At 48.0% G+C, this 12,292-nt stretch overlaps 1 protein-coding gene across 1 annotated transcript in view; it reads left to right on the top strand.

Annotated features, from left to right (window-relative positions):
• LOC116985499 (mucin-7-like) overlaps positions 1 to 12,292 on the top strand; it is a 38,757-nt gene that overhangs the window by 17,137 nt on the left and 9,328 nt on the right. The window contains exon 5 of the mRNA XM_033040263.1: positions 10,453 to 10,536. Coding sequence (XP_032896154.1) covers positions 10,453 to 10,536 — 84 coding nt within the window. The remainder of the gene's footprint in view (positions 1 to 10,452; positions 10,537 to 12,292) is intronic.

Below are 12,292 nucleotides of genomic sequence, written 5' to 3'. Positions count from 1 at the left end.
TGACCCTCTCCATAATTATATTGAAACTAATGGTATTGTGATCACTGGACCCGAACTGTTCCCCAACACATACCTCCACCACCTGTCCCGTCTCATTTCCTAACAGGAGGTCCAGCACCGCCCCTTCTCTAGTAGGTACCTCTATGTATTGCTGCAAAAAACTATCCTGCACACATTTTACAAACTCCAACCCATCCAGCCCATTTACAGAATGTGTTTCCCAGTCTATGTGTGGAAAATTGAAATCTCCCACAATCACTACCTTGTGCTTACTACTAATATCTGCAATCTCCTTACATATTTGCTCTTCCAATTCTCGCTCCCCATTAGGCGGTCTATAATACACCCCTATAAGTGTTGCTGCACCTTTCCCATTTATCAGTTCCACCCAAATAGCCTCCCTAGACGAGCCTTCTAATCTATCCTGCCAAAGCACTGCTGTAATATCTTCCCTGACAAGCAATGCAACACCTCCACCTCTTGCCTCTCCAATTCTATCACACCTGAAGCAACAAAATCCTGGAATATTTAGTTTCCAATCACAGCCCTCCTGCAACCATGTTTCACTGATCGCCACAACATCATACTTCCAGGTGTCAATCCAGGCTCTAAGCTCATCCACCTTTCTTACAATGCTCCTAGCATTAAAATATACACATTTAAGAAACCCACCCTCTCTTATTCTCTGTTTATTATCTTTTTCTTCTTTCTCCCCTACATGTTGTGTCCGAGTGCTTCCCTTGTCTGTAGTCGAGGAGGAGGAGGTGGGAGGGCAGGGAGGGGCGAGCGGAGGGGAATTAGGGCAGAGAGATGGATGGAGAGTATTGAGTGACGATGGGAATGATGGGGGTGAGGAGCAGAGGGAGTGGGGAGCGGAGTGACGCAGGGACTGGTCCCAATGTGTGAGGTGTGTGGGGTGGAGGAGCTGGGAGGCAGTAACGGTCACTCCACTGTGGAGTGGGATGTACTGGGGGTATCAGGATACACGGTGCAGGAGAGGGCGGGACCGTTGGTGTCACCAGAGACTGGTGTCGGCCGTGCACTTCCCTCTGCTCCCATCCCACAGAGCTGCTGGATTATTTCCACACTTCACCCACTGTCTGTACACACTTTATTACAGATCCAGCCTCCGTACCAACTGTGGAACCCCAGGATACAGCAGCTGAACCCCAGGATACAACACCTGAACCCCAGGAAACAGCAGCTGAACCCCAGGAAACAACACACGAACCCCAGGAAACAACAACTGAACCCCAGGAAACAGCAGCTGAACCCCAGGAAACAGCTGCTCAACCCCAGGAAACACCCAAACCCCAGGAAACACCTGAACCCCAGGAAACACCTGAACCCCAGGAAACACCTGAACCCCAGGAAACAGCAGCTGAACCCCAGGAAACAGCAGCTGAACCCCAGGAAACACCTGAACCCCAGGAAACAGCAGCTGAACCCCAGGAAACACCCAAACCCCAGGAAACACCTGAACCCCAGGAAACAACAGCTGAACCCCAGGAAACAACAGCTGAACCCCAGGAAACAACACCTGAACCCCAGGAAACACCTGAACCCCAGGAAAGACCTGCACCCCAGGAAACACCCGAACCCCAGGAAACAGCAGCTGAACCCCAGGAAACAGCAGCTGAACCCCAGGATACAACACCTGAACCCCAGGAAACACCTGAACCCCAGGAAACACCTGAACCCCAGGAAACACCCGAACCCCAGGAAACAGCAGCTGAACCCCAGGAAACAGCAGCTGAACCCCAGGATACAACACCTGAACCCCAGGAAGCACCTGAACCCCAGGAAACACCCGAACCCCAGGAAACAGCAGCTGAACCCCAGGAAACAGCAGCTGAACCCCAGGATAAAACAACTGAACCCCAGGAAACAACAACTGAACCCCAGGAAATAACCGAACCCCGGCAGGATTTGTCCACCGTACCAGTACCAGATACAAGCTCAGGTATTGATGTGGGGATCGTTGGAACAGGTTCTTCCCCCAAACGTCCGAATGTGAGGGAGTGGGGGGTGGAGGGGGGTTGGAGGGGGAGGAGGGGGTTGGGAGTGGTGCGAGCAGATGAGGAAGCAGGTGGAAAGGAGGGGGTAGGGAGTGAGGGGAGGGGGTATCAAGTGGGGGCAGAAGGGTGGAGGAGGAGGGGGGGATGGAGTGGGGGGGAGGGAACAGTCGATAGTGAGGGGGAGGGAGATGAGGTTTGGGAGTGGGGGTGATCGTGATTGGGGGGGGGGCAGAGTGGAGGGGGAGAGAGTGAGTGGAGGGGGAGATGGTGGAGTGTGTTGGGAGTGGGAGAGGAGTGGGAGTGAATATGGGGTGGGGATGTCGGGAGTGTGGGGTCGTGGGGGTGGTGTGGAGTGAGGAGAGGTAGCAGGAGGGATCTGGGGAGTGGGTGTGGGAGCTGTTGGAGGGAGTGGATCTCAGGGAGAGTGGAGGTGGGGACATGGGCGTGGGGTCGTGGGGAGGGGGGTGGAGGGTCATGGGGAGTAGGAATGTACGGGGTGTGATGAGTGAGGGCTGCAGCAAGTCTGTGAGATCGAAGATTGACGAGTTTCAGACAGTCGGCTCTCCCCGACCCTCAGGGTCAGTAATCCCACAGTGTGGAGTGAGATCCTGACTCACCCTGAAGCAACAAAGACACAGCATCACTGCCCTGTGTAGCTGCCCAGTCTATATAACCATATAACAATTACAGCACAGAAACAGGCCACCTCGGCCCTTCTAGTCCGTGCCGAACACTTATTCCCCCATAGTCCCATCGACCTGCACTCAGACCATAACCCTCCATTCCTTTCCCGTCCATATACCTACCCAATTTATTTTTAAATGATAAAATCGAACCTGCCTCCACCACTTCCACTGGAAGCTCATTCCCCACAGCTACCACTCTGAGTAAAGAAGTTCCCCCTAATGTTACCCCTAAACTTATGTCCCTTAATTCTCAAGTCATGTCCTCTTGTTTGAATCTTCCCTACTCTCAATGGGAAAAGTTACCCACGTCAACTCTGTCTATCCCCCTTAACCTTCTGAGCTCCAAAGAATAAAGACTTTATTGTTCAACCTTTCTCTGTAACTTAGTTGCTGAAACCCAGGCAACATTCTAGTAAATCTCCTCTGTACTCTCTCTATTTTGTTGACATCCTTCCTATAATTAGGCGACCGAAATTGTACACTATACTCCAGAATTGGCCTCACCAATGCTTTGTACAATTTTAACATTACATCCCAGCTTCTATACTCAATGCTCTGATTTATAAAGGCCAGCACACCAAAAGCTTTCTTTACCACCCAATCTACATGAGATTCCAACTTCAGGGAACTGTGCACTGATATTCCTAGATCCCTCTGTTCAACTGCATTCCTCAACTCACTTCCATTTACCATGTACGTCCTATTTTGATTTGTCCTGCCAAGATGTAGAATCTCACACTTATCAGCATTAAACTCCATCTGCCATATTTCAGCCCACTCTTCCAAATGGCCTAAATCTCTCTGTAGACTTTGAAAAAAGCTACTTCATTATCCACAACACCACCTATCTTAGTATCATCTGCATACTTACTAATCCAATTTACCACACCATCATCCAGATCATTGATGTACATGACAAACATGAATGGACCCAACACAGACCCCTGTGGCACCCCACTAGTCACTGGCCTCCAACCTGACAAACTGCCATCCACCATTACACTCTGGCATCTCCCATTCAACCACTGTTGAATCCATCTTGCTACTCCACCATTAATACCCAACAATTGAATCTTCTTAACCAACCTTCCATGAGGAACCTTGTCAAAGGCCTTACTGAAGTCCATATAGACAACATCCACTGCTTTACCCTCATCAATTTCCAGAGTAACCTCTTCAAAAAATTCAAGAAGATTAGTCAAACATGACCTTCCAGGCACAAATCCATGTTCCGAATCAGACCCTGTTTATCCAGATGCTTATATATATCATCTCTAAATATCCTTTCCATTAATTTGCCCACCACAGACATCAAACTAACAGGTCTATAATTGCTAGGTTTACTCTTAGAACCCTTTTAAAACAATGGAACAACATGCGCAGTACGCCAATCCTCCGACACTATTCCCGTTTCTAATGACAATTGAAATATTTCTATCATAGCCCCTGCTATTTCTACACTAACTTCCCTCAATGTCCTAGGGAATATCCTGTCAGGACCTGGAGACTTATCCACGTTTAGATTTTTCAAAAGTGTCAGTACTTCCTCTTCTTTGAATCTCATAGTTTCCATACCTACTCTACTTGTTTCCCTTACCTCACATAATTCAATATCCTTCTCCTTGGTGAATACCGAAGAAAATAAATTGTTCAATATCTCCCCCATCTCTTTTGGCTCTGCAGATAGCTGTCCACTCTGAATCTCTAATGGACCAATTTTATCCCTTGTTATCCTTTTGCTATTAATACAGCTGTAGAAACCCTTTGGATTTACTTTCACCTTACTTGTCAAAGCAACCTCATATCTTCTTTTAGCTTTTCTAATTTATTTCTTAAGATTCTTTTTACATTCTTTATACTCCTCAAGCACCTCATTTACTCCATGCTGCCTATAATTATTGTAGATCTCTCTTTTTTTCCGAACCAATTTCCCTTGAAAACCAGGGCTCTTCCAATTTTTACTATTTCCTTTCAACCGAACAGGGACATAAAGATTCTGTACTCTTAAAATGTAATCTTTAAATGTCCTCCATTTCTCTTCCACATCTTTCCCATAAAACAAAATGTCCCAGTTCACTCCTTTTAAATCATTTCGCATCTCATTAAAGTTAGCCTTTCTACAATCAAAAATCGCAACCCTGGGTCCAGTTCTGACCCTCTCCATAATTATATTGAAACTAATGGTATTGTGATCACTGGTCCCGAACTGTTCCCCAACGCATACCTCCACCACCTGTCCCGTCTCATTTCCTAACAGGAGGTCCAGCACCGCCCCTTCTCTAGTAGGTACATCTATGTATTGTTGCAAAAAACTATCCTGCACACATTTTACAAACTCCAACCCATCCAGCCCATTTACAGAATGTGTTTCCCAGTCTATGTGTGGAAAATTGAAATCTCCCACAATCACTACCTTGTGCTTACTACTAATATCTGCAATCTCCTTACATATTTGCTCTTCCAATTCTCGCTCCCCATTTGGCGGTCTATAATACACCCCTATAAGTGTTGCTACACCTTTCCCATTTCTCAGTTCCACCTAAATAGCCTCCCTAGACGAGCCCTCTAATCTATCCTGCCAAAGCACTGCTGTAATATCTTCCCTGACAAGCAATGCAACACCTCCACCTCTTGCCTCTCCAATTCTATCACACCTGAAGCAACAAAATCCTGGAATATTTAGTTTCCAATCACAGCCCTCCTGCAACCATGTTTCACTGATCACCACAACATCATACTTCCAGGTGTCAATCCAGGCTCTAAGCTCATCCACCTTTCTTACAATGCTCCTGGCATTAAAATATACACATTTAAGAAACCCACCCTCTCTTATTCTCTGTTTATTATCTTTTTCTTCTTTCTCCCCTACATGTTGTGTCCGAGTGCTTCCCTTCTCTGTAGTCGAGGAGGAGGAGGTGGGAGGGCAGGGAGGGGCGAGCGGAGGGGAATTAGGGCAGAGAGATGGACGGAGAGTATTGAGTGACGATGGGAATGATGGGGGTGAGGAGCAGAGGGAGTGGGGAGCGGAGTGACGCAGGGACTGGTCCCAATGTGTGAGGTGTGTGGGGTGGAGGAGCTGGGAGGCAGTAACGGTCACTCCACTGTGGAGTGGGATGTACTGGGGGTGTCAGGATACACGGTGCAGGAGAGGGCGGGACCGTTGGTGTCACCAGAGACTGGTGTCGGCCGTGCACTTCCCTCTGCTCCCATCCCACAGAGCTGCTGGATTATTTCCACACTACACCCACTGTCTGTACACACTTTATTACAGATCCAGCCTCCGTACCAACTGTGGAACCCCAGGATACAGCAGCTGAACCCCAGGATACAACACCTGAACCCCAGGAAACAGCAGCTGAACCCCAGGAAACAGCTGCTGAACCCCAGGATACAACAACTGAACCCCAGGAAACAGCAGCTGAACCCCAGATAGCACACACACCCCAGGAAACACCTGAATCCCAGGATGCATCCGAACCCCGGCAGGATTTGTCCACTGTACCAATACCAGATGCAAGCTCAGGTATCGATGTGGGGATCGTTGGAACAGGTTCTTCCCCCAAACATTCAAGGGGGAGTGAGTGGGGTGGATGGAGGGGGAGGAGGGGGTTGTGAGTGGGGGGAGGGGATGAGGCAGGAGGTGGAAAGGAGGGGGTTGGCAGTGAGGGGAGGGGGTAACGAGTGGGGGTATCGAGTGGGGGAGGGAGAGGGGAAGATGGTGTTTGGGAATGGGGGGGATCGTGAGTGGGGGGGAGAGAGTGAGTGGGGGGGATCGTGAGTGGGGGGAGAGAGTGATTGGAGGGTGGGGGGGGCGAAGGGGAGATGGGTGGGAGGATGTTGGGAGTGGGAAAGGTATGGGATGAGCAGGGTGGTGGGGAAGTTGGGAGTGTGGGTCGTGGGGGTGGTGTGGAGTGAGGCGAGGTAGCAGGAGGGATCTGGGGAGTGGGTATGGGAGCTGTTGGAGGGAGAGTGAAGGTGGGGCTTTACGCCGAGGGGAGGAGTGTGGAGTGAGATCCTGACTCACCCTGAGGCAACAGATACACAGCATCACTGCCCTGTGTAGCTGCCCATTCAACACACATTGCTGGCCACAGCAGGACTGCAGCAGAGGCCAATGGTCACTCAGTTTTAACTGTGGTGTTTCTGTTGCCAGTGGACATGGGCACAGTGAGCAAGGGTAAACATAGAAACAGAAAATAGGTGCAGGAGTAGGCCATTCAGCCCTTCGAGCCTGCACCGCCATTCAATATGATCATGGCTGATCATCCAACGCAGTATCCTGTACCTGCCTTCTCTCCATACCCCCTGATCCCTTTAGCCACAAGGGCCACATCTAACTCCCTCTTAAATATAACCAATGAACTGGCCTCAACTACATTCTGTAGCAGAGAATTCCAGAGATTCACCACTCTCTGTGTAAAAAATGTTTTTCTCATCTCAGTCCTAAAAGATTTCCCCTTTATCCTTAAACGGTGACCCCTTGTTCTGGACTACCCCAACGTCAGGAACAATCTTCCTGCATCGAGCTTGTCCAACTCCTTAAGAATTTTGTAAGTTTCTATAAGATCCCCCCTCAATCTTCTAAATTCTAGCGAGTACAAGCCGAGTCTATCCAGTCTTTCTTCATATGATAGTCCTGACATCCCAGAAATCAGTCTGGTGAACCTTCTCTGTACTCCCTCTATGGCAATAATGTCCTTCCTCAGATTAGGAGACCAAAACTGTACGCAATACTCCAGGTGTGGTCTCACCAAGACCCTGTACAACTGCAGTAGATCCTCCCTGCTCCTATACTCAAATCCTTTTGCAATGAATGCTAACATACCATTCGCTTTTTTCACTGCCTGCTGCACCTGCATGTCTACTTTCAATGACTGGTGTATGATGACACCAAGGTCTCGTTCCTGTTTTTCCACCAAAATTAATAACCTCACATTTATTCACATTATACTACATTTGCCATACATTTGCCCACTCACCCAGCCTATCCAAGTCATCTTTGTTAGCTGTGAGGAGGATGCTAGGAGGCTGCAAGATGACTTGGATAGGCTGGGTGAGTGGGAAAATGTATGGCAGATGCAGTTTAATGTGGATAAATGTGAGGTTATCCATTTTGGTGGCAAAAACAGGAAAGTAGTGTCATCCGCAAACTTGGAGATGTGGCATTCAAGTCCATCGTCCAAATCATTAATATATATTGTAAATAGCTGGTGTCCCAGCATTGAGCCTTGCGGTACCCCACTAGTCACTGCCTGCCATTCTGAAAAGGACCCTACTATTTGCTTCCTGTCTGGAAACTAGTTCTCTATCAACATCAATACTGAACCCCCGATACTGTGTGCTTTAAGTTTGCATACTAATCTCTTATGTGGGACCTTGTCGAAAGCATTCTGTCAGTCCAGATATAACACATCCAATGGTTCTCCCTTATCTGCTCTACTAGTTACATCCTCTAAAAATGTTATAAGATTCATCCCCTATCTGGCCGATAAATCCCCAGGGCCATATAGACCCATCCCAGAATACTTAAGGAAGTAGCCCCAGAAATAGTGAATGCATTAGTTAGATTAGAATAGATTAGATTAGATTTGTTTATTGTCATTCAGTCTGAACAACATTTTGTTTCCCTGCAGTCATACATATAATAAAAAATGACAAAAACACACAATCAACACAAATTTAACATCCCCACAGTGAGTTCACCAAACACCTCCTCACTGTGGTGGAAGGCAAAAGTCTCTGTCTCTTCCCTCTATTGTTCTCCCTCTGCGCAGAGGCGATCCAGGTTCCAGATGTTGTGACCTCACCGGGTGATGGTAAATCCCGCGGCTCAACCGTGCTCCGCGAACGGGCCGGTTCAAACTCCACGGTTCTGGGGCCGAGTCGGGTCTCCATTACCGCCGTCACGGTTCCGGGCCGTGTCGGGTCTCCGTTACCGCTACCGCTGCCGCTGCAGCCGCCGCTACAGCTCCTGGGCCGAGTCGGGTCTCCGCTGCCGCTGCTGCCACCGCCACAGCTCTGAGGCCGCCAGCTCCACCATTAGGCCTCGGCACAGACGGAGACGGGGACGGGGAATACGACAGAAAAAAGTTGCATCCCCCGAAGGAAGAGACCAAAACATGTTTCTCCCACCCCACCCACACATACACAACTTAATAAAACAAAATTAACTAAAACATGACAAAGGAACAAAAAGAAAGTAAAAAAACAGACCGACTGCAGGTGGGACGCAGCTGTTAAGCCAGCGCCGCCATCTTGAAAATCTTGAAAATTATCATTAGTGATAATTTTTCAAAGTTCTTTAGATTGTGGAGTAGTTCCTGAGGATTGGAGGGTAGCTAATGTAACCCCAACTATATCATAGTCATTAATAGCTATCTGCACATTCAACTTATCCACCTAATTACGAATGCTCCTTGCATTTGACACAAAGCATTCAGGCTTGTTTTTACAACACTCTTACCCCTTATACAATTATGTTGAATAATGGCCCTTTTTGATTTTTGCCCTGGATTTGTCTGCCTGCCACTTTTACTATTCATCTTGCTACCTATTGCTTCTATCCTCATTTTACACCCCTCTGTCTCTCTGCTCACACATTTAAGAAACCCAGCCACCTCTTATCCTCTGTTTATTATCTTTTTCTTCTTTCCCCCCAACATGTTGGGTCTGAGTGTTTCCCTTCTCGGCCTCCTGCCTCACACACTGTCTACTAGCTTTCTCTATTTGAGTCCCTCCCCCCAACCGTTCTAGTTTAAAGTCTCCCCAGTAGCCTTTGCAAATCTCCCCGCCAGGATATTGGTCCCCCTCGGGTTCAAGCTCAACCCGTCCTTTTTGTACAGGTCACACCTTCCCCAAAAGAGGTTCCAATGATCCATAAACTTGAATCCCTGCCCTCTGCACCAGTCCTTCAGCCGCACATTTATCCTCCACCTCGCTCCATTCCGACTCTCACTGTCGCGTGGCACAGGCAGTAATCCTGAGATTGTTACCTTTGTGGTCCTTTTGCTTAACTCTCTTCCTAACTCCCTAAATTCTCCTTTCAGGACCTCTTCCCTTTTTCTACCTATGTCATTGGTACCTATATGTACCACGACCTCGGGCTCCTGTCCCTCCCATTTAAGGATATCTTGGACACGTTCAGACACATCCCAGACCCTTGCACCAGGGAGGGAAACTACCAACCGGGTCTCCCGACTGCATCCACAGAATCGCCTGTCTGACCACCTAACTATAGAGTCTTACTGCTGCCCTCCTCTTCTTTTTCTTACTCTTCTGAGCAACCCTACCGGAGGCCCGGCCACTGTTGCTACCCCCAGGTAGGCTGTCCCCCCCCCCCCCCCAACAGTACTCAAACAATAATGACAGTCCTGACTCAAACACAGAAATGTGCGTCCTAAATAACACCAGGCTGCTGGTGCAGGAGCAACATGTGGCTCAGGAGTTGCCTCTGAGTATGTGTGGTCTGGATATTTCCGGCTGACCACAGGGGGCAGTGTGCTGAGGGGGACGGGAGGGGAGGTGGTACATATCTGCCCGCTCCATCTTCCTGCAGAATCTCAGGGAACTGGGACCATCACTGTCCTCGTTTCAGGAGACGATTTAGCTCAGGACCTTCCTTTAGTCCCAACATGAGATGTCACCTACCATGTCCTCCAGAGATGCTGCCTGACTCATTGAGTTACACCCGCAGTTGTGCCTTCCTTTGGTAAACCAGCAGTTCCTTGCGTCTCCTGTTTTTGTTTCAGATGGAACGTGTGGAAATGCCCCAGGAACCGCTGACTCAGCATCCACCTGCAAGAAACCTTCCACCGATCAGTCTCATGATGAAGGTGAGAATGTTGCAGCTTTCCCTCTGTCCATAGAGGTTAAACTCCTCCCTCAGCCATGGTCCGTCACACGAGCCTGTCTTTGTGGGACCCCCACGGCTCTGTACAGGGACACCTGGTACCCAACACTGACTGACTCATCAGTGCTGAGAGTGGGTGAAAGAGTGGGGAGACAAACAAATACACATTCTCATCACACCTGCAACATTCCATTGCATTTCTCTTTCCACCAAGGTTTCCAGTTCAGTTTATTGTCACATGGACCAATTAAGGTGCAGTGAAATCCCAATCACCATACAGCCATACTAAACACAAAGCAACAAGACACACAATGACATCAAAGTTCATGAACATCCACCACTGCATTCTTCACATTCCTCACGGTGATGGAGCAATAAAGTCCAAACTTCTTCCTCTTTATTCTCCTGAATTCGGGGCTGTTGAACCATCCGCTGTCAGGGTGATCGAAGCTCCCTTGCAATAGGCCTCTAGCCCTTTATTGATTGCTACACGTTCTTGTAGCTGTAAGCAGTAGAACACAATAGCAAGTTTAGCAATTCAATATTAATTTCTTAGTGTCAGTTAATGTCGATTAGTGTGTGCGTACATATGTGCATGTTGGTCATTCACCGTCTCTCAGGTTATGGCATGCTGTTACGTATTGTGCACCAAGATGTGCCGTATTTCCTTCGCCAAGGATTATTCTTAGTTTTGATGTATCATCTAGTTCTTTAAAGTCAGGGGTTGCTACACTGAATTTCTCAAAGTATGCTTTCCTTGTTTTATCAAATTTATTGCATTTTTGGAGGAAGTGCACCTCTGTTTTAACCTCATCTGTCAAACAGTGGCTGCATATTCTGTTTTCTCTTGGTTGCCAGAATCTCTTCTGTCTTCCTTTTTCGACTGCCAAATAGTGGTCACTTAGCCTGTATTTGGTGAGGGTCTGTCTCTGCTTTATGTCTCTAACAGTTGAGAGATAGTCTGCCAATTTATAATCTCTTTTTAGGGCACGGTACATTCTAATCTGCTAATCTAATCCCAATGATCCAAATACGTTTCTTTACATTGTTTGATAATTTGGTTCAGTCTAACTGGTGATTGGGGGGTCAGTATTGATCTGGGGCCAGTCAGGGTTTAACTGGATAGGGTTGAACTGAATTGGGGTAGTTAGTCTCAGTACCAACTGACACAGGGAACTATTTTCCTCTTTCTCTTTCTCCCTCTTTCTCTCTCCCTCTCTCTACCTCCCTTTCTCTCATCTCTCCCTCCCACTCCCTCTCTCTCCCTCCCTCTCCCTCTCCCTCTCTCTCCCTCTCCCTCTCTCTCCCTCTCTCTCTCCCTCTCTCTCTCCCTCTCTCTCTCCCTCTCTCTCCCTCTCTCTCTCTCTAATTTCCCTCATTGATGTCTCACTGCCTCTAATTTACTCTTTGCCTCATTGTTCATTCTTCCCTTCTCTTTCTCGTTCACTCTCTTCTCTTATCCCACTTTCCCCTTTTGTTCTCAGGTAATATTTAGCTCTTGTTTTATACTTGTTCTCACGCTCTCTCGATGCTCTCTCAGTCTCATCCTCATGCAGCTAAACAGTGGAGGAAAATACCCTTCGGCCCACCATCTCCATGCTATCCTCATCCCATTTGCCAGTGTTCACATCATAGATTCCTAACCCTAGACATTTCCAAAGCCTCGCCAATTATTTTACCCAGAGTTGGGTAGGCGAGGACTTGAATCATTGCAGCACAGGAGGTTGTGGAGTAATCTT

Source organism: Amblyraja radiata, chromosome 22 (assembly GCF_010909765.2).
Source record: "Amblyraja radiata isolate CabotCenter1 chromosome 22, sAmbRad1.1.pri, whole genome shotgun sequence".
Taxonomy (NCBI): Eukaryota; Metazoa; Chordata; class Chondrichthyes; order Rajiformes; family Rajidae; genus Amblyraja; species Amblyraja radiata.
Note: the sequence above shows the minus strand (reverse complement) of the source record. Positions and strands in the feature narration are given on the sequence as shown.